Source organism: Neoarius graeffei, chromosome 15, assembly GCF_027579695.1.
Source record: "Neoarius graeffei isolate fNeoGra1 chromosome 15, fNeoGra1.pri, whole genome shotgun sequence".
In the NCBI taxonomy this organism is placed as follows: domain Eukaryota; kingdom Metazoa; phylum Chordata; class Actinopteri; order Siluriformes; family Ariidae; genus Neoarius; species Neoarius graeffei.
Genome location: NC_083583.1, coordinates 69,470,189 through 69,493,530, shown reverse-complemented (window position 1 = coordinate 69,493,530; position 23,342 = coordinate 69,470,189). Strand labels below are relative to the sequence as shown.

General features: G+C 41.9%; 1 protein-coding gene across 2 annotated transcripts in view; it reads left to right on the top strand.

The window, feature by feature from the left end:
* Positions 1 to 23,342, top strand: part of vps13c (vacuolar protein sorting 13 homolog C) — a 353,158-nt gene that overhangs the window by 29,745 nt on the left and 300,071 nt on the right. For both annotated transcript variants that reach the window (XM_060941799.1, XM_060941800.1), the window contains exons 5-9: positions 1,562 to 1,663; positions 19,583 to 19,692; positions 19,803 to 19,862; positions 19,943 to 20,002; positions 20,137 to 20,217. In XM_060941799.1, the coding sequence (XP_060797782.1) occupies positions 1,562 to 1,663; positions 19,583 to 19,692; positions 19,803 to 19,862; positions 19,943 to 20,002; positions 20,137 to 20,217 (413 nt within the window). The remainder of the gene's footprint in view (positions 1 to 1,561; positions 1,664 to 19,582; positions 19,693 to 19,802; positions 19,863 to 19,942; positions 20,003 to 20,136; positions 20,218 to 23,342) is intronic.

The following is a 23,342-nucleotide window of genomic DNA, read 5'->3' as shown; positions in this document are numbered from 1 at the left end:
TCAGCTCTTGGTGGGTCTGACCGGTTGTTCCCCTGCCACGGAGAGTACACCTTGGCTGGTTCAGTGGAGAACAGCTTGTTTATTCTCCTGGCCTCTCCCTCCTTGGTGTATCTCTTCAACCGGGTGGCCAGAGCTGTTAGTCGCTGTTTGGCAGTTTCGAGTGCCTCTGGTATGGAGAGTGAGTTGTACTTCCTGGGTGCCCCTTTATTCACCATGTTCCCTTTCTGTAGTTCAGCTAGCTGGCTAACTTCTCTCCATGCTGCCTTTATCTTGGCCTCTAATCGTCTCTTCCATGGTGGATACTGTTTATGTCCCGAGCCCACCTTCTGTCCAAGCATCTCCAGGATTACTGTTGCTGTACTGTGTATCAGCTTGTTGGTCTCAGTGATGGTTCTTGTGGAGATTGTCTTCAGAGCAGCATTCACATCTACTAGTAGATCTTCTGAAGGTACTTGGCAACTCAGCTTTGGTATTCGTCGGGGGCTCCAGGTTTCCAGTTGGGTCACGCTCTTCCTTCTCAGGCCTAGTACCCAATCTCTGGTTGTGGGGATGATGACATCTCCTGTCATCTGAATGACCTGTCTTCCTGGCTCCCCCTTGCCGTAGCATTGTTGTTGTATTTCATTAATCTCTAGTTGTGATAGTAGATTTCGATTACAGATATTGGAACACTGGGCTAATAGCTGTTTCTTTGTTAGCCTTGATTGTGGGTTTCGAAGTATCCAATGGTCCCACATTCGCTGCATGTATCCCCTCTGGGATTGCTTGTATAGTAGCATTCTGTCCATGTATTTTCTGTCCTCGTCCATCGATGTCTTGTTCCAGTAGCCCATTTCTCATCAGTTTGCCCTGGTTCCCTAGCAATTGACGCAGACCTTGTTGACCCGGGCGACGTCTGAGCCGGTATGACTCTATCAGTTATGTCTTCACTCATTCCTGAGGTAGGCTGATATATCATGAGGGGTCTTGCCTAAGGACCCTTACTGGATGATGTTTTGCCCCGACCGGGATTCGAACCCCAATCTCCCGCGTCGTAGTCAGTGAGCATTACCACTGTACTATCCAGCTATAATATATTGTGTATATATATATATATATATATATATATGTGTGTGTGTGTATTTTGTATATATATACACAGTGTTTGATTGCTCAGCTCTCTCTGGTTACTGGATTCCCTGCAGGAAAACAAGAGACACACATAAATAAATCAAACACAGGTGAAACTCGTGTTACCTGCAGGTTCTGCCTGACTCCTCACCTCACACAGCCCATGCTTGAACTGCCAAGTACAGCAGCTGGACTCATTGATGCTTTAGCACCTACCTGTATTCAGGGGTCTTCCTCACTATGTTCTTGTCAGTCGTGTAACCAAACACATGATGCAGCTCATAATGTCATCATGACATGTCTTCACCTCATTTCTCATTATTGTTCTTTTCCCCTCCTTCTCTGTGAGAAAACAATCAAATGCTACAAATCATCTGATTTTTTTTTTTTTTAACTTTTGGTGTTATGGGTTTATGCAAATGACCTTAATAATTTCATGTGTTTTTTGAAGCGGTCAAGTATGATGCAGCTCGAGAAGAGCTTCATCTCCAGGAGGCTAAACAGCGGGAGCTTCAGCGCATTGAGGAGGCCTTGCTGCTGGTGGCACGCAGAGGTAAATATTCTCATCTTGTGACAAGTATGCAGAAGTAAAGCCCCACAAAACTTTTTTTTAAATGTTTCAAATCACTTAAATTGAGATCCATAAGATTTGGCACAAAGCTAATCTTGTATTTCAGTGAGCTTTGAGTAGTAAACAATTTATCTTTTAGTCCTGCTGATCTCCTAACCCTGCCTACCTATTTATCTGTTAAAACATTTACCCCAACACTTCAATACTAACAACTGTGTATTTATTTGCTTCATGCTTTACGTGGCTGGTTGCAGACTCTCAAGTGGGAGAGTTTGTGATTAACCTGGAGAGTTATGTGTATAAGGACAAACGTGGTATGTACAGAACCACATTCTAATGGTTCTTTTCTTTCGAGAGATGAGATGCTTACACTCTTAGTAGGAATGTGTAGAAAAATTACACAGATTGTGGCGCACTCTAGATTACACATTTTATGTCCATATTAAATGACATTTTGTCGAAAGAATTCAGCTTTTTTTAACACGTAGTTAAGTGTAGTTTTAAAATGAACACAACCTGTGTATTTGTTCACAACATTCAACACAGTATGTGTAGACTGCTCTGCTCTACTCAGTGTGTCGACTCCGTGAGATACTCTGTCAGTTATGTTTAATGCATGAGCTGTTTGATTTTGCTGAACAGCAACCAGCCAGTAGTCTGAAAATGACAGACTTTTCATTTTATTCCATACTGTTGTTACATAAAATGTGATTTTATATCATAATCATTTCACAAGGTGAATCACTGAAAAAATAAATTATATAAATCCTAAGCTCAGTGGTCATCGAATGCCTCTGAATATCCTCTATTTCACAGAGATGATGTAAACAAAACTGCTAACCAGGCCTGGAATTTTGTCATTTTAGGGGCAAGGCCACTTGGCCTTTTGTGGTGTCAATTTTTTGAGGGCACGAAGGCCAAAAGCCAGGGCACCAAGGCCATAAAATAAAACAATGATTTTAAGTTCACGTCTTTAATGAATTTAAGGACGAATGACTCTTCTGAGGAAGATTGGAGTCTCAGTCGAAACTATCAAGCAGGTAAAGAAACATCTCCTACACTATTATGTCTGAAGATAAGAAAATATTGAACACGTCTAAACTTATCAATCCATCACTCACTTCAAAAATTTTAAAACTTATGAAACCTATATCCTCCTATAATTTTTGTTCAGTTGACACCGAATGTGCAAGAGCCTCTTCAGACTGTACTACTACGCAGATTTTTGATTAATCAAAATTGAGCCTGGAGTACATCAAAATGTTTGACTGTAAATGGAACATATACTAGAATGCATATGAAAATGAATAAAAGTAAATGTTAATGTTGTAATGACACCAAAAACAATGAGAGAAAATCTCTTGCGATGGTGATCTCATCAAGATGGCAGCAGTTACACTTCGGTTAAACAGCAAAAAGAAACATACAATACTAGTAACAAAACAATGCTAACTGCATAGATTAAAAAAGTGGCTATGAACAGACAACAGCACGTATCACGTATCATATTACGGCAGGAACAAGCAGCAGTAACATCTATAACCTTACGCTTCAAGCTCGACAAAGGAAAAACTTGACAGCAAGCTAATTAGCATTTGTTACCGGCTACAGTTGTTACTCGGCACGTTAAAAGTGGGTCAATGTTGTAATGACATAACGTTACTGTACAAGCAATGCTTATTTAACGGTAACAAACTTAAGCTCTATATGTTGAAATTCCTATCTTATTCATTCGTTAATTTATCACACAGTCTTACCTCAGTCAACTTCTTCCCTCCTTCTGTGAAAATTCAATGTCACAGACACAAGTGGGCGGGGGATGCGTTTGATTAAGTCTCCTGGTTGGCTGGTGATAGATTGGTGTCATTATAGCACGTCGGAGCAGTTCATGCCAGGCTCGAGTCCGAGCCACCACTGATGAGTTGCCCAATAAGAATCCAGAATGTCATCAAAAGACGTATTTTTTTTCTCAGTAGACGCAGGTGATGTTAAAGCCTATTGGCAGTCACGAGGCAGACTACAAAACCGCAGGGCATCAAGGCCACTGTGGCCTTACGGCAGGTATTTTTTTCCAAGGGCACAAGGCCAAATTGAGAGGGCATGAGGGCCGTGGCCCTCGTGAAATTCCTGCCCTGCTGCTTACACTAGCCATTTAGCAACAAGTCAGTACTTATTACTCACAGCTGACCTCCCAAGTGGCCCACATCTGGCAGGTCAGATGATAAAATGATACCCAAACCAGCTGACCTGTGAAGACATGAAAAAATTCCCATCAGAAAAATCTAAAAAGTAATATCAATGATCTGACAGGATTTATCTAAGCTTAAACTTGCCAATTAAGTGGTTTTGGACTGATTAAAAGCTTACTAGATAAGTACAAGTGTATGTGTGTGTGTGTGTATATATATATATATATATATATATATATATATATATATATATATATATATATATATATATATAAAAAAATGTATATGTGCGTATATACACACACAGTGGTATGCAAAAGTTTGGGCACCCCTGGTCAAAATTGCTGTTACTGTGAACAGTTAAGCAAGTTGAAGATGAAATGATCTCCAAAAGGCATAAAGTTAAAGATGACTCCTTCCCTTTATATTTTAAACAAAAACAATTTTTTATTTTCATCTTTTACATTTTCAAAATGATAAAAAAGGAAAAGGGCCCAAAGCAAACGTTTGGGCACCCTGCATGGTTAGTACTTACCGTAAAATACCAAATAATAGCCCGGGCTATTATTTGTCTCAATCACGTAAGAGACCCGGCGCGTATTAGAGACTAGGCGGCTATTTGGAACAGGCGATTAATTCCTTCTTCACAAACACCTTCCCCAAAATCTACCTCAAAACGGGGAAAAAATCATTCTCAGATAGGCCTACTTTTAACCAGTATAACTTAGTTTGTTTAGAGTTAGATTACAGATAGCACGGTGCCGACTTCGGGGAATTTTGAAGACGCGCAGAATGCATCTTCGCATGGCACAGTCGGGGTGGATAAAGGATAAATCACACACCTTTTCCTGTTAATGACTAGTTAAGTACATGCTTTACAAAATAATCAAGAAACCACACCATTGTCTGTGAGCAGCACTGTGATTTAATTACTCTGCAAAGTTATGGTCACTTGCTATCACCCTCACCCATGCAGCCTCCACCCTTTGCGCTTCGCGATGTCTGTCAATCTGAAATTGCACAGAGGGCGCGACGTTGAAGCAACATAATTAGGGTGCGAAGTGTCAAACCAAAGGGTTTTTTCTTATGCTGAAAAATAAGTGACCTGCAGTGGCTACATACTGTCATCTTGCATTCTCACGGTTCTCTCCAAGACGTCTCCCTATTTGGCCGATATGAGCCTATTCCCCGAGTGAGTTGGTACGGTGGCTCGACCCCGTAGAAAACTTAAAGTTCGGATGAAAGTTAGTTGAATAGGTTACTGACTTGTAGGCCTACATGTTGCCTGCCTGACGCGTGCTTCTGCCCAACTTGCACGACAGATTACTTGTTGAAAAGGCCCCTTGGATTAGATTGGCCGCGAGCAGACTGAAATGCATGTTAGAACGCTCTCACCTTTTTTGTAAAGCGTCTTCCAGATCCGAATGGGTAAGGGCAAGTGAAATGGTATAAGGTCTTTAATAAAACTCAGTGTGTGCTTTGACGCATGCATTCGGCAATTTAGGTCGTTTAACAGAAGCAGCAGTCCAACCTTGGAAACCCGCAGTCCTCAATGTCACCACACACGCTGGCTTTCGTTGGGTATACCCAAAGGGTATTCCTCATTCGATGACGTAAGTGATATCCCACACACCCATGTCAAACGTAATTGGCTAAGACATCTGTCAAAAGTTACGGAGTTGCATTCCTCAAGAAATATTACGGTAGACCAAGATTATAACATTGAAATGGCATGTTTATTATCACGTAAGTTACGTGTCATTCTGAGATGCGCAGATAGACAGTAAAGGGAATTCCGAATTCCCTTTACTGTCTATCTGCGCATCTCAAAATAACACAGGACAATGGGCGAACTAGATTTTTTTTTTTTTCCCCCAGCCACGGCGCGCCGGAACGCTATCACCCCTGCGTAACAAAATGTTGTAAACAGTATTATAGAAATAATTTAATTTTGCATTCATTCATTCATTCATATTGTTTCGGTAGAAAACTATGCAATGCAAAATCGTTTAAACACCAGAAAACCAGAAAAGTGCTGGGCCTCAAGATTCTAGATAGAACGTTCGGACGCTTTTTTTTTTTTTTTAAGACCCCGGCGAGTATTCGGAACCGGCCTTTATTTGTCACAACACACGCGTACACCCGGCCGTTAAAGGGAACTCGGCGGTTAATTGGAACTCGGCTATTATTTGGTATTTTACGGTAGTAACACCCCCTTTGGCAAGTATTGTAAACGCTTTTTGTAGCCAGCTAATAATCATTCAGTTCTTACCTGTGGGATTTTCACACATTCGTCCTTGCAAAAGGCTTCCAGTTCTTCAAGTTTCTTGGGCTGTCTTGCATGCACTGCTCTTTTGAGATCTCTCCACAGATTTTCAATGATGTTTAAGTCAGGGGACTGTGAGGGCCATGGCAAAACCTTCAGCTTGTGCCTCTTGAGGTATTCCGTTGTAGATTTTGAGGTGTGTTTTGGATCATCGTCCTATTGTAGGACCCATGCTCTTTTTAACTTCAGCTTTTTTACTGATGGTGTGATGTTTGCTTCCAGAATTTGCTGATATTTATTTGACCCTTGACCAATGAAATGTGCCCTGTGCCACTGGCTGCAACACAATCCCAAAGCATGATCGATCCACACCCATGCTTCAGAGTTGGAGAGGTGTTCTTTTCCTGGAATTTGGCACCTTTTTTTTCTTCAAACAAACATGTACCTTTGCACATTGTGGCCAAAAAGTTCTATTTTGATTTCATCAGTCCACAGGACTTGTTTCCAAAATGCATCAGGCTTATTTAGATGTTCATTTGCAAACTTCAGATGCTGAATTTTGTGGCTAGGACGCAGGAAAGGTTTTCTTCTGATGACTCGTCCATGAAAGTCATATTTGTTCAGGTGTTGCTACATAGTAGAACAGTGCACCACCACTCCAGGGTCTGCTAAATCTTTCTGAAGGTCTTTTGCAGTCAAACAGGTTTTTTTTTATTCGCCTTTCTAGCAATTCAACAAGCAGTTCTTTCAGAAAGTTTTCTTCATCTTCCAGACCTCACCTTGATCTCCACTGTTTCTGTTAACTGCCATTTCTTAATAACATTACAATCTGAGGAAACGGCTACCTGAAAACACTTTGCTACGTTCTTGTAGCCTTATCCTGCTTTGTGAGCATCAATTATTTTATTATTCAGAATGCAAGGGAATTGCTTAGAGGATCCCATGGCTGTTGATTTTAGGGACAAGTTTGAGGAGTCAGGGAATTTATACAGCTTTGAAATCTGCATCATCTGACCTTTCCTAACGAAGAATTTGAACAAGCCACAGCTCAATAACTAATTAAGGTCTGGAACCTTGGTAAAAGTTACCTGAGAACTTAAATGTATTGGGGTGCCCAAACTTTCGCATGGTGTTCCTTTTCTTTTTTCACTCTCCAATTGTACAAAACAAAAATAATACACAAATCTTGCAGAAAATGCTGAAATGTCGTCTTTACCTTTATGCCTTTTGGTGATCAGTTCATCTTCTGCTCGCTTAACTATTCACAGTAACAGACATTTTCAGTAAGGGTGCCCAAACTTTTTCCATACAAACTTTGTTATAGAGTTCTATTTTATGACTTGTCAAGTCAGAACAAAAACATTTTAGTGTTCCGAACATTTGTTTTCCAGCAAAAAATTAAATGTTACTGAAAAAAAAGTTTGTATCTGAGCAGCATAATTACATAAGAGGCCACTTATCAGATTAAAAAGGAAAACATAATGAAGGCTACTGGGCTTTGCTGAAAAACTAAGAATCAAGTGTGACAAAGTGTCCAGAAGAACTGTGGCTGGTTCTGCAAGATGCTCAGTAAAACCAACAGCTCATTTCCTTATAAAACTACTCTCATTGTACCTCAGACTTTTTTTTTTTTAAACAAAGGGTCTTCTCACACCAAATATTGACTTTTTTTTCAGGCATTGCTGCTTACTGATCTCTAGTTTGTTTGTTTTTTTTAATGTAGAAACATTAATTTCATTATTTTTGAAGGCATCTGTGCTCTACAGCATTTCATTGCATGTACCTCAGACTTTTGCACAGTTGTGTGTGTGTGTGTGTGTGTGTGTGTGTGTGTGTGTGTGTGTACAGTGTGCTTGAAAGTTTGTGAACCCTTTAGAATTTTCTATATTTCTGCATAAATATGACCTAAAACATCATCAGATTTTCACACAGGTCCTAAAAGTAGATAAAGAGAACCCAATTAAACAAATGCGATAAAAATATTATACTTGGTCATTTATTTATTGAGGAAAATGATCCAATATTACATATGTGATATGGCAAAAGTATGTGAACCTCTGAAGGTGAAATTAGAGTCAGGTGTTTTCAATCAATGGGATGACAATCAGGTGTGAGTGGGCACCCTGTTTTATTTAAAGAACAGTGATCTATCAAAGTCTGATCTTTACAACACATGTTTGTGGAAGTGTATCATGGCAGGAACAAAGGAGATTTCTGAGGACCGCAGACATCGATTAACACAGACACGGCACACGCTTAATATGTGGTGGCTTTAGTTGATGGTGTGTCTGAATCTTCGCTTCATATATATTTTTTTATTTTCAACTAGCCAGCCGGGCTGGCTAGTGACAGGAATTACCTGCCAAATGAAAAATTAAGTCGCCTCGGGCGACCGGACCACCGCGAATTTCGAGCCCTGATTTTATGTGTGTGTGTGTGTGTGTGTGTGTGTATATATATATATATATATATATATATATATATATATATATATATATAAAATGTGTGTATATTTTTTTATGGAGTGACTATTTATTTAGTATCATCTTCTTGATGGTCTTTGCAATCATTGAGGATGGTCCGATACACCTGTAGTTATCAGTGATATCTAGACAGCCTTTCTTGGGTAGTGGAATGATGTCACTGATTTAGTTTCTGACAGTCATTGATTTAGATTGTTGGCAAAAGTCAAGATAATGTCATTCAGCTCACACCTTTTTAAGGCCTCAGGTGGAATACCATCAGGTCCTGGAGTTTTCCCTTCAATAAAGGAACTTGTAGCTTTCTCTGCCTCCTTAATTTTGAACAATCCATCATTGATATCTAGGTCTTCAAAAACCATTGGAATGTCTTCATTCTCATCTCCCTCAATCACAGGCTCTTTCCCCAATAGATTGCAGAAGTGATTTTCCCACTTTTTCAGTCTCCTCCTTTGTTGCACTTGCTAAGTTACCTTTTGGTGCAGATTTGCCTCCTATGATCTCATTCATCAGCTACCAACTTTCTGTGTTTTGCCCAAGTGTTAGCACTCTCCACCTTCCAGTTTCTTGCTTCAGTCTTCTTCAAAAAGTTAATTGTAAACATTCTTCCTGTAATCGTTCCTGGTTGACTCTTGTACTGTCCTCCAAGTATGCATGACACATGTCCTGTACTTTCTTCCTCGCTTCTTTGACCAGTAGATTGTCAGCGAAATTCTTATAATTGAGCTTCTTTTGTGCTTTCATGGTGTCAGTAGCTTCTTGGTTGGCTTTGATGAGATGGCTGTATCTTGTTGATGGTGCATCTGCATCTGTCGATAATTCAGCAAAGCAGTTACGCCCTATGACTGTGCATAACTGTTGCAGATCTTTATCTTTCAGCACTGACCAGTCATAATTCTTCCGCCTTGGAGGTGTTTTGTTACAGCAGAGCTTCAGTTCCACAAGTGCTGTTACTACACAATGGTCTGAGCCAAGATTGCGAAATGAGCTGTATGCGTCTACATTTGTGACAGAATTGATCCTCTTCCTGTTGATCAAAATGTAGTCCACCTGTGTCTTGGTGCCACTCATGCCAGATATGTATGTACAGTTTCCCCATCTTTTTCTGAATTCTAGTGTTGGTCACTGCTAGATTGCTCTCTATTGCAAATTCATACATCAGTTTACCATTGTTGTTGCTGTTTTCATGGTAGCTGTACATAGCTTTGTCTTGCTCAAAGTGTCCATCAAAGTCTCCGATTACCAATAAGACATTGTGTTTAGGCATGTGACTAACTGCTCTTGTGAAGGTTTGATGGTGTTCCTCGGCTTCTTCACTTCCTTCCACGGGTCAATAGTGGGCTATGATGATGGTTGCAGGGTTACTGCTGAAGTTTGCAAACAATATCCTCTTGTTGTTTTCAAAGAGTGACACTTCAGTGAGTGCATTTGTAGTGTTCTGCTCTAACAGGAAACCAGCTCCACCAGATGCTGCATTTTGGTTATTTTGCCAAGCGCTTCTCATAATCGGTGTACATTTCTTGAGTTCTTCAGCCCGAGTCTCATCATCATCATCATCATCATCATCATGGACGATTTTGTCAGTGTTGATAAAACAAGTTGGCTAATTCAAGTTTCTTCCTTATCGGTCCAAGAGTGTTAACATTCATTGTTGACACAAGAATGGGTTGTTTTGCTTTCATCAATCAGCTTTTGCTATCAGGTAAATCCCTTCCATGGGGGGGAGAATATCGTGAAAGTTTTTTTTTTTTTTCATAATTTTAATTAAAAAGGTAAACTTTAATATATTCTATATTCATTACACATAAAGGTCCTTTATTATTTTTTTATTTTAATTTTGATGATTTATGGCTTATAGCTTATGAAAATCAGAAATCCAGTATCTCTAATTGTCATAATATTTCCTAAGATCAATCAAAAAAATATTTACAATAAAGAAATGTCCAACTTCTGAAAATTGTGTTAATTTATACACATTTATATACAGTTTTCTTCCAGGATAACCTTGTACATGGCTTGATTCATGTGTCCTTCACAAACAAAAATCTGCCCCATTCCAGCCTTGCTGAAGCATCTGTTAGGACTGGGACTGTTTTGGCCTCTAGAGGCCGCTGTTATTTCCTTTTCTTGTCATGTTTGTTTTGGCCTCTAGAGGCCGCCACTGTTTCTGTGTTTTATGTTTGTTGTTTTCCATGTGTCTTGTGCCCCGCCTAGTCCTCATTAGTGTCACCTGTGTCCTATTTTAGTTTGTGTATTTATACCCCTGAGTTCAGTCCTCTTGTCACGGAGTCTTTGTGCTGTTATGTTTAGCTCCAGTTACCTCTGTTCCTATTTCCTCGCCTATGTCCTTGTGTTCTTTGTATTTTTGCTTTCTTTTGGACTTTGTGGATTTTGTGTTTGACTATTTGGATCTTCTGAGCGTTTGGATTTTTACCCCTTCTTTTCTGGTTATTGGCTGTTGTATTTACTTTGAACTTTTGGATTTTTAAATTTTTTTCCTTATATCTTCTGAGCGTTTCGGATTATACTTTTTGGATTTTTTGCGTGTAAATATTGTAAATAAACCTTTTGATACTTTTTCTACTTCCGCCTCACGCCTCTGCATTTGAGTCATCCCCCAGGTGGCCTAGTGGGGGTTTGCTGGATTATCACACCAGCGAACCAGGTTCGAATCCCAGCAAAACCCTAACAACATCACCCATCCTCCACCAAATTTCCAAATGGGTGCAAGACACTGTGGCTTGTAGGCCTCTCCAGGTCTCCATCTAACCATTAGATGACCAGGTGATGGTGAAAAGCTGAAAATTGGACTCATCAGAGAAGACGACCTTACTCCAGTCCTCTATGGGCTAATCCTTTTGGTTTTTAGCAAACCTCAGCCTGGCTCTTCTTTGCTTCTCATTGATGAAGGGCTTTTCTAGCTTTGCATGGCTTTAACCACACCCGGAGGAGCCTGTTTCGAACCATCCTTGCCATGATGTTGGAAATATCCCAGTGTTTTAATGTATCTAAAAATCTAGATCTGCATCTGATAGACTCTAGTGTAGGCCTATAATAGCCTAATGTCTGTAATGATCTCAGACATTAGGTCATTAAGACATTTTTTAAGTGTGATTTATCAAATGTCAAGGTTGTTGCCCCATCAAAATAAAGACTGCTCAGTGCTGTCAGACGCTGAACATGTGCTGTTACAAACTGTCAGCAGATACACAATCCATTTGCAGTTGTTGATCCTAATATAAATGTCATAAAATAAGCTGAAATGCTTGGAAATTGCATATTTTAATGACACAGAAAAATGTTTCTGGAGAGACCCCCGGACCCCCAGTGGGAAGGAGTTACATCCTCCCACCTTGGCCGCTTCACTGCCATTGATCGCTTCTGGGATCACTTCAGAAATGGACCAGCATTTGGTCATTGGAAACTTGGAACCTATGCACAGTATAATACACCGGTCCTTCACGGATAAGATTGAAGACCCTGTTTACAATAATGACTAATAATAACAAAATTATTGACAATATAATAAAATAATATTGACAACAACAACAATAATAATAATAATAATAAAAGCTATTAAATATTTCACTTTGTTCACTTTTTTAAACACATTGCTATCTGAATAAAAATGTATGTTGTAGTTACAGCAGTAGTTAATTATCCCCCACCCAAAAGAAGTTTGGCGGGGGATATAGAAATGGGTTCCATCTGTCCATCCGGTCATGTTTTCGTTTCCAGGCCATATCTTTAAAACTACTGAAGATATCTTCATTAAACTTTTGTATGCATATCAAGCAACATGTGAACTGGTGCCTTTTGCTATTTTGGATTTTTGAAAAAAAGTATTTTTCAAATTTTTACATAAAAAAATAGATTTTTACTTAGTTCGTCAAACTAAGTTCGTTTTGACTTAGCACGATCGTGTGCATCCACTGTATTTTCGCTTGTACAGCATGCCATGTTTCTTTTTCGCTCTCCTTGCTGTGGAGAAGTCTTGTTTGTATGTTTAAATACAGTGCCCGAAGAAGATCCCCATGTGGGATCGAAAATTTGCTATCAGAAACCGGCTTTGTTAGTTTATATTTAGTGCCGTTCCTGATGCCGTTTTGTTGCCAACTTGACATCGTGGATAACAGTTGAAATAATCATGACTGCATGATTAGGCACTGATGAAATGAGCAGGCACAGGGAAAACATTTACTTAATTATTTTAATTATTATTTGCTCATTCTTTCGTGTGAATGTTTGTTCATTTAATTAAAAAAACCACACTTGGAATAAAAATTGCTATTGTCCAAAAATGTTAAATAGTTTCAATTATTAATTACCACATTATATATGTGATGTTTAATGGCAATACAATATATTCTAGCACTTTTTATATTTCATTGTTTGTTGGTAAAAAACGAATGCCATGTGACCTCATTGACTGGATTTACCAACTACGAATGCTTTTGGCAGCTACTAATGCCTATATTGAGGATGCACACTGCAAAGTTGCTCTTAAGACTCAGTCTTATTGAGTGAGTTGGGGAAAAGCATGTACAGAGACAACATTCATTGCTTAAAAGTGTCTTTAAACTCGCTTTTTAGTCCTAAAGTGCAATGTTATTGGGAAACCTACCCGTTTTGTCTTACGTTGGACATTTCCTTTATGACCAATGAAATTCTTTTGTATGGATTTGTATTGTTTTTATATTCTGTAGTTTGATTTCTGTGACTCTTATTGTTAATATTTCATGATAATAAATGTGTGTAACGACTTCCCTGATACAGTGGACACTAGAACAGGCAGGCGTGATCAAGGTCACTTTTGTTTTTATTTTTTGTAACTCTGAGTTAATGCACCAAACACACTTTTCAGCAGTTTCACAATAATAAACTGTGTGCCACTGCACGGACGTGACATCAGTCAGGGGAAGAGATCCTCACACTCTGCTGCTCTCCCCTTTTATCTGCTCTTTCTCACTGCACACACACGCACACGCATCCACAGACAGACAGTACATTAATTTACAACAGGTGCTACCACTTTGCCACTCACCTTCCCTGGCCTTGCTCTCCATTCACAAACTGGTGCTTGACCATGCCCCCACTGCCACATACCCCCACCGCCCGACTCAGACCGGGGAGCTGTCTGGCCTGCAGCCCCCCCCCCGCCAGGAGAGGTAGCCCACCACCACCATCTGTGCCCCTGGCCTGTGGACCACTTCCAACTTAAAAGGCTGTGGAGCCAGATACCAACGGGTGATCCAGGCGTTGGCATCCTACATATGGTGAAGCCACTGGAGCGGGCCGTGATCCGAGCAGAGGGTGAAAGGGCGTCCCAGCAGGTAATAACGAAGGGTGCGGACCACCCACTTGATGGCCAAGCACTCCTTCTCAATGGTGCTGTACTTCATATCCCACATGGAGTTTGCAGCTGATGTACAGCATGGGGCGCTCCTCCCCCTCCACCGTTTGGGACAAAACAGCCCCCAGCCCTCTGTCCGACCCATCGGTCTGCAATATGAAAGGGAGGGAAAAGTTAGGGGAGTATAAAAGTGACCCCCCCCCCCCCCCCCCCACACACACACACACACACAGTGCAGCTTTTACCTGGTTAAAGGTCTGTTGGCATTGCTCCATCCACTGGACCGCATCTGGCACTCCCTTTTTGGTGAGGTCAGTCAGAAGGCTGGTGACATCCAAAAAATTAGGCACAAACCGCCTATAATAGCCGGCTATCCCCAGGAACTGCCTCACCCACTTTTTGGTCTTAGGCATGCACCTGCCCATGACCCAAGTAGAAGCCCAGATACTGTACTTCCACCTGCCCAATTGCAGACTTCTTCAGGTTTGCTGTGAGCCCAGCGTGCCTCAGCAACCTCAGAACCACCCTGAGATGTTGTAGATGCCGCTCCCAATCATTACTATAAATGATTATATGATCTAAGTAGGCCGCTGCATATGCGTTGTGGGGATGGAGAATTTGGTCCATGAGATGCTGAAACGTCGCAGGGGCCCCAAACAACCTGAAAGGAAGGGTGACAAATTGGTGTAAAGTGAACGGAGTGGAAAAGGTAATTTTTTTTTCCCGGGATTACTGAGTCAAGGGAATCTGCCAATATCCCTTTGTTAAATCCAATGTTGAGTAAAAGCAAGCTGTGCCTAACCATTACTCATCGAGCAGTTCATCAATGCGAGGCATCGGATATGCATCAAATTTAGACATTGTGTTGACTTTTCTATAGTCTATACAGAACCGGACTGACCCATCGGTCTTGGGAACCAGGACCACTGGGCTGCTCTAGTCACTGTGTGACTCCTCAATTACCCCCATCTTCAGCATAGCCTGGAGGTTCATCATGAACCGCATTTTTCTTGTGTTTGGGGAGCCAATACGGGTGGCTGTGCACCACCACCCCTGGGAAAGTCTCAATGTGGTGTTCTATGAGGTCAGTGTGACTGGGGAGGGGCGAGAACACATCTGAGAATTCCTTCTGCAACCTAATTACCTGTGATCTCTGGGACGGTGAGAGGTGGTCTTCACAGGGTGAATTGGGCTGCACTTTTCAGACTTGCCGCTGGTCCCAGCTCCACCCTCTCTGGAACTACTGTCGCCAGAGCCATGGGAACCTCCTCTCTCCATGGTTTTAGGAGATTGAGGTGGTAAATTTGAAATCTGTCGCCCCATCCAGATGCTTGACCTCATAGTCAATTTCCCAAATTCGCTATGTGACCTCAAAGGGTCCTTGCCACTTGGCGAGCAATTTTGAACTTGAAGTGGGCAGTAAAATGAGGACTTTATCTCCTGGTGCAAATTCCCTTAGCTGTGTCCCTCTGTTGTACAGGTGAGATTGACGTTCTTGGGCCTGCAGCAAATTCTCCTGGGTTATGTGACTCAGTGCATGGAGTTTTGCTCTCAGGTCAAGAACGTATTGAATTTCATTTTTACTTTGAGAAGGCCCCTCCTTTGAAATTTCTCTAATGATTTCTAAAAAACCATGGGGCTTATGCTCATAAAGCAATTTAAATGGAGAAAATCCAGTGGAGGCTTATGGGACCTTGCACACTGCAAACAGAGGGTAGAGCCACCTGTCTCAATTTTTAGCATCCCCGTGAACAAACTTACAAATCATATTTTTAAGTGTTTGGTTAAATCATTCAACCAGCCCATCTGTTTGCACATAATAAACACTAGTCTGAATTGATTTAATCCCCAATAATTCGTACAGTTCGCACAGTATGCAAGACATGAAAGTAGTGCCTTGATCAGTCAAGATTTCTTTCGGAATCCCGACATGGGAGATGACGCAGAAGAGTGCCTCCGCAACACTACGTGCTGAGATATTGCGGAGAGGCACTGCTTCCGAGCATCGCACTGCATAATCCACAATGACTAATACAAAGCGATACCTGTGTGCAGATTAATCTAATGGCCTGATGAGATACATGCCAATTCTTTCGAAGGGGATCTCGATCAATGGGAGGGGGTACAATGGTGCTTTTGGTGTGGCTGCTGGATTCACCAGCTGGCATTCGTGACATGCCGCATACCACCTGCAGACATCGGCACAAATCCCTGGCCAATAGAAGTGGACCATGAGACGATTCAGTGTTTTTTATCCTGTTCCAAATGCCCAGCCATAGGATTGATGAGCCACATGGATTCGGGACCAATAACTGTCCTCTTATCTTTTATTTGAATGTCCTGCATTGCTCTATACAACCTATCCTTAATAATAGAAAAGTACTGGAAGGAAAGCACAACGTTAGGCTGGAGGATTTAACCATCAGTTGCTTTCACTTGGTCAAAGGTGTATCTCAGAAACTCCTCACATGCGTGCTCTAATGGGAAATCCCCCAAGGGATTCCCCAGAGAGGGAGGAGGGCTTTCCTCACTCTCCATGTCATCATGACGTGGAGCTGACGCAGACATGTCTGAGACCACCTCCCCAGCCAACGTTGCGGCAGGATTCCCCCATGACGTGCTACTGCGGACCCACCCGCTACTACCTGTTTCATTAATATTTTAAACCCCGGCCAATCAGTTCCCAAGATCAGCAGATGGGTGAGGCTCGGACTAATCACTGTCTCTACATGTATGGGCACAGTGGTGTAGTGGTTAGCACGGTTGCCTTACAGCAAGAAGGTTCTGGGTTCAAACCCAGCGGCCGGCGAGGGCCTTTCTGTGTGGAGTTTGCATGTTCTCCCCATGTCTGCGTGGGTTTCCTCCAGGTGCTCTGGTTTCCCCCACTGTCCAAAGACATGCAGTTAGGTTAACGTGGGGCAGCCTTGGGCTGAAGTGCCCTTGAGCAAGGTACCTAACCCCTGACTGCTCCCCGGGTGCTCTAGTATGGCTGCGCACTACTCTGGGTGTGTGTGCATGTGTTCAGCAGATGGGTGAGGCTCGGACTGGGTTAAATGGTGAATTTCACTCTGCTTGAAGTGTGCATGTGACAAAGGTTTCTTCTTTCTTCTTCTTCATATCACCGTGCACACACTTAACCTTCACCAAATGTGCATTCCCCAGTGCCCCACACTGAATCAGGCTTTGATGGATGGAGGTCTGATTACAACCCGAATCCACCAACGCCTGATGTGTTACACCCTTGAACACTCACTGGTATGCGATACGTTCCAGCTTGATTGGGGGCAGCTTCTGGCGCCCCCATGGACTTGGGGAGCTGGCTGCAGGGGAATTGGCCCCCGCTTCTGTGGTGCAGGGAGGGGACAGGAGGGAGGGGAGGAACAAGAGGAAGGGGGCATAGAACAAGAGCGAGAAAGAGAAGCTGGACGGCTGCCTGCCACTGGAACCGCTGCCAGATGGTCCTCTGTCAACTCAATGGCCTGATCCAGCAACGCCGGGCGGTGGCACTGGACCCATTCCACTGTCCCCTTCAGCAGTCAAGTGATTTAATTGCTCCAGCGCCACCGCATCAATGATTCCCTCGACGTCGCAGTCCTCCACTCTCAGCCACTACCGGCAGGCTTCCTGCAATTGCTGGCCATATGCAAAGGGTTGGCCAACCTCCTCCAGCCTCAGATCCCGGAAGCGCTGCCGGTATTGCTCCAGGGAGCGGCTGACTCACTGGAGGATCGCACACTTCAAGTCAGCGTACACCAGGCAGTTCTCCATGGGTAGTTGCTAAGCGGCGAGCTGCGCTTCACCAATCAGGAGAAGTAACAGGCGGGCTGCTCACTGCTTGTCCGTCCACCCCCATGCCTCTATGGACCACTCAAACAGGTCCATAAGTGCCTCTGGTTCATCATGCAGCCTCATCTTTGTGAGAGTGATGTGTGGGAATCCCACGGACTCCAGGGCTGGTGCACCTGTGGGGTTGATGGAGACACAGAAGTGCCTGGTGGTCATCCTGTTGGGCCCGCAGCAGAGCCTCGACGTGCCGCTCCTGCTCTGTCCTTATTGCGACCAGCGCCTGATGCTGGTTCTGCTGGGCAGCGGCGAGGGTATGAATCAGCTAACTAAATGGGGAGGACTCCATGGCAACGGCTTTTTCCAGCGTCCCGGGTTTCGGCACTAGTGTAACGACTTCCCTGATACAGCCTACACTGAAACAGGCAGGTGTGATGAAGGTCACTTTCGTTTTTATTTTTTGTAACTGAGTTAACACACCAAACACACTTTTCAAGTCAAGTTTATTTGTATAGCGCTCTTAACAATAAACATTGTCGCAAAGCAGCTTCACAGAATTTGAATGACTTAAAACATGAGCTAATTTTATCCCCTAATCTATCCTCAATTAGCAAGCCTTTGGCGATGGTGGCAAGGAAAACTCCCCAGATGACACGAGGAAGAAACCTCGAGAGGAACCAGACTCAATAGGGAACCCATCCTCATTTGGGGAACAACAAACAACATGACTATAACATTAACAGTTTTAACATGAAATCAGTTTCGTTGATGTTATAACTCTTCACTTTTCAGCAGTTTCACAATAATAAACTGTGTGCCACTGCATGGACGTGACACCAGTCAGGGGAAGAGATCCTCACGCTCTGCTGCTCTCCCCTTTCTCCCCTTTTATCTGTTTTTTCTCACCACACACACACACACACACACACACAGACAGACAGAGACAGCACATTAATTTACAACAGGTGCTTCCACTTTGCCATTCGCCTTCCCCGGCCTTGCTTTCCATTTACAAGCCGGCACTTGACCACGCCCCCACTGCCACAATGTGTTAGTCATAAATGGTGTCTGATTGTCATTCACTAATTATGTGTCAAATAACATTTTTTTTGTGTGTGTGTCATGTTTAACATGCTGTGTGTAGCCAACAGACAGCACATAATGTGTTCAGATTACACATTTACACATATTTGTGTTAACCTTCCTCACACATACACCGTTTTAAAATCATTGAATGTGTCAAAATTAAAACAGTGATTGTCCCAAAACTCACCCACTGATGTGTAAGAATTTAAGTTTGTGTCAGTTTTAACACATGCTTTCTAAGAGTGTATATGTACTGTATGTGTATAGTAGAGATGAGTAGTTTTATATTTACATACAGTAGCTCAATACAATAAATCTTTTGTTTGTTTTTTAAATTAATGAATTGGCTTTTGCCTCTTTAATGTAAGCGTATTCCAGTGCTCACTTTGCCTGCTGGCTTCTTGTGTGTGCTTTTTCTCCATGTCTGTTGTGTTTGTATGACATTTTCCCTTCTCTGCTGTAATGACTGTTTTCTCTCTCTCAATGCTACACTCTGTGAGACAAAGGACATAAACATAATCATAAAAAACACTTAAGGATGTATAAAAAGCGTGACCAAAAACCAGGTAGGTGATTGTGGTTCAGTGCTAGTGATCTCACCCTCTGTAGCACAGAATTCAGCAGCTTGCTTCTTGTGACTTGTGTCCTGTTTAACTTATTACCAGTTCTGCATAACTAATACTGCTAGAGATTAGAATTATTATTATACAGTTTTTGTTAACTCCAAATAAATTCCAATTGTAGAGAAGCCTCAGGATGAAAAGAAAGACACGTTTGCTGAGAAACTGTTCACACAAATAATCAAAAACCTTCAGGTCAAGATCAGCAGCATTCACATCAGATACGAGGATGATGTAAGTATCCCGTGTAGGTTGTTGATCTGGTAAATGGTATACTGTTTGGGCTCATGTAATAATTGTTATTTATTGAATGTTTTAATCTGAGATATTCCTTTTTAAATCAGGTTTCAGACCCTCGAAAGCCTCTTTCCGTGGGTGTGACTCTATCTGAACTCAGTCTACAGGTCAGATCTCACACCCACAAACATACATACTTCATTATTCTTAATATTTCAAATTACATGCAACAATTTTATTCCCATAGACAGCAGATGAGAACTGGAGGACTTGTATTTTAAATGAAGCTATCAAAATTATCTACAAGGTAAACAACTGTCTGACTGAAGCTGTCTTTTTAAAATTAATTTACTCCTATTCTAGTTTATTTTTATTGCAGTATACCCAGTGTATAGTATAGTGTTGCAGTGTAAAGTATACACAGTGTTTGTGTTTTTTCAGCTGGGCCGTCTGGAGTGTCTGTGTGTCTACTGGAATGTTAACAGTCCTATATTCTACAGAGACCCTTGGAAGGAGATAGTGGTAATGTGTTTTTTTTTTTTTTTTTCTTTCTGACTTTGTGTGTTACTGAAACTGACTCCTCCTTTGCTGTCTGGTCCTTACTTCTGCATTGGCTAAAACTGGCTTTGATATGTTTCACTGACCGTAGTTCTAACTCAGCTCAAGTATTCTGCATCTGATAATTTGTTTATATTGCTGTATGTGTGAGACAGACAGAGTGGGAGAGAAAATGAAGCGGGACCAGACACAATGCTTCTTTTAATGTGACAATGGATGACAACAGTCGCAGGCAACTAAATGAGCGGAAGGGCAAGAGATTAAAAGTCCATTAAAGGCAAGACTAGTCAAAATATGTTAAGTAGGTGGATTTCAACATTGTTCGCTCCTTGAACCTGCTTCTCATTCCCAACCATGCACACAAAGTCATGGCCAGAGAACCTATGGTGTATTTGAAAAAAATTTAATAAGAATTAGTGCTACCAAGGATTATCATTAAACCCCCCCCCCCCCCCCGCCTTTTTTTCCCCAAATGTGGACACCCTCTAATTCCCACCCCCAGCCAGCTCTCCCCTGTCATACAACAGCTATGGCCTGGACAGGGTGAAGACATGTGCTTTCTCTGAAACACACAACTGTTTCTTTGAACTGCTGCTCATGTTGTTTAGCAAACACACTTGAAGGAAAGCAGTTTTTGCCCTCTTCTGCATGCATTAGCTCACAAACTAGTGACTAGTGTCACTGTGATTGACAGGGTGAGAAAGAATGCCATCCCTCCGACCCAGAAAACATGGACAAATTTGCTCTCTTGGCTCCTGGCCTTGGACAGCTGATTTGCACTTGTGATTGTCACATGTCAGGGTGAATGCTTTTCTGTTGCACAACTTGAGAAGCCCTCCATGATATCCCTTATAAACAATGATGTAGTGTGTTTTTAAGGCCATACTTCATTATTTAGATAAGAGTACAATGGATATTGATTAGTTTATCTTAGGGAAGTGAAGCATCAAATGGTGACACTACTGCTCTTCCCACAGCATTTAATGCATTTGACGCTTTATGACAAGCCATTGTATTTCACTTATCCAGAGCAACTTATTCTCTAACATTACATTTCACTCACCCAGGGTGGCTTATTGTCTAATCATGTTACCCAAAATATGTTGCTACATCAGCGTTTTTACCAGAGCAGGTATCAAAGTCCCATGTTTTCTGGTGTTAGCTGTGGGTGCAATTGGTCTTAAGTGATCAGTCTCATTTAATCAGTTTCATTAATAATACCATTAATTTTGGTGTTTAATAATAAATTACCAAACAGCTAAATTATGGTATATTCCAAATTATTATGATCACTACTGATGCAGCAATAATGTATTACTTACCGTATTACGTAGACACTACAGCCAATAGCACTCATATACACTTGGGTGAAGGCAATTTGGAGTTCTTTGAGATTGTGTGACTTCGAGAATACAGCAGCAACAGACAGACAAGCACAGTTTAACAGAATAATTGAATTTATTATAACAATGATACTAAATGGGTAATAGCCGTTGAATACATTCAATATGGTCAGCAGCAATATATATACATGGGCATAAACAGTGAGGTTGTGTGTGTGTGTGTGTGTGTGTGTGTGAGCGAGGGGAGAGAGAGAGAGGGAGGGGTGCGAGGCAAAGAGAGTTTGAATGTGCGCGTGGGAGGATGCGCTGTAAAGTTTGGAGATTGGAATGTTATCTAAGGTGTTGGGGGGGGAAGTGAAAATCACCTCGTGGTCTTCTTGAGACAAAGGAATTCGTCGTGGTTGCTAATCCCACTATCCTATAACATTACCAAATCCACTGAAATCTTGATGAGGTCAAAATGTGTGTAATAATGAAATTAAGGGATGTTAGTGAGAAGATAGAAAAGAGCATGCAACAACCTATCTATTAAACAATGGAGAGAGAACAATTGTAGAACCACAATGATCAACTCGACACTCTAAGTGTCTACAGTGTGCACAAGTAAACAGTTTCTGAGTTTAAATTCACACTACTTCATAAAGCTAATTCCTAAGACTAGTTTGCCCAAATGCCAGCCTTACTTCCAGTATCAATGTCTCTATGCAGGATATGCAGAGATGTCCCGAAGTTTCGCGTTCGTGAGGAAAAGTCTCTGACGATAATGTGCACAGCGATTAAGTCAGAAGGAATCCGGTCGCTTCTAACTTTTAATTAACTGCTTGGGCTGCAGTCATAACGTTACTTATAATAAATAAATAAAACCGGTTGTAACTCAATTGAGTGAGACGGCGCAACTTGGGTACTTTTTACCGTGGCCAGTGGTATATACGAAAGCGCGCTGAGTCCTTTTTCTTGCAAGGCAGATGTCTTGATTTTGGATGTTCTGATGAGCAGGTATCTCTTTGTCTGTATGATACGAAGTCCACAGAGCGAGAAAGGCAGTATGGAGTGTGACGGGGTCACTTTATAGAGTCGGTCACATGACGTGACGTAGGTAATCATGGCCGCCGTGACATAGGTCATTGCGGAAGTTAGTTGATGGGATTTGTAGTTCTAGACGGGACTGTGGCTGTCCCTACATAGCATTTTAGCACAACCCGTGGTGTTGTCCACTCAGCCATTCAGGTTCTTGAGTTATAGCACAAAAGCATGAAATGAAGCGAAACTGGGCTCATATTAAAGTATGAGAAGGGTCAAGAGTGCCTTTGGCATCCTGTTTTTCTTTGTAATGAGCTCTTATGCATTTTTAGCTGTCTGTTCTTATAATTGTTAGCTAGTTTTTATCATTGTTGGCTATCTCCCATGCAGCAACAATGCTAACTATTTTTAATGCCAATGGTGGAAGTTGAAAAAAGAGCACATACTGATTTGGCTCAGTTGACAGTTTGTGACGCACCTGCTCTCCCCTGTGCCTGCATCCGTAAGTGCCTGCACCCTGACACAAAGGTGCTGGCAGTGGCTGTACAGTCAGTATGATCCAATTTTATATTAATTAGGTTACGAGAACAGACTCCCTGAGTATTTCTACTTTGTTCCCCAGCTAAACAAAAGACACAGTCTCGATATAGTGGACACTGAGTGACAACTCTGTGCAGCTAGCAGGCAGTCAGTTTAGCCTGTTCGTCTGCTCCCTGGCCTTGGCTC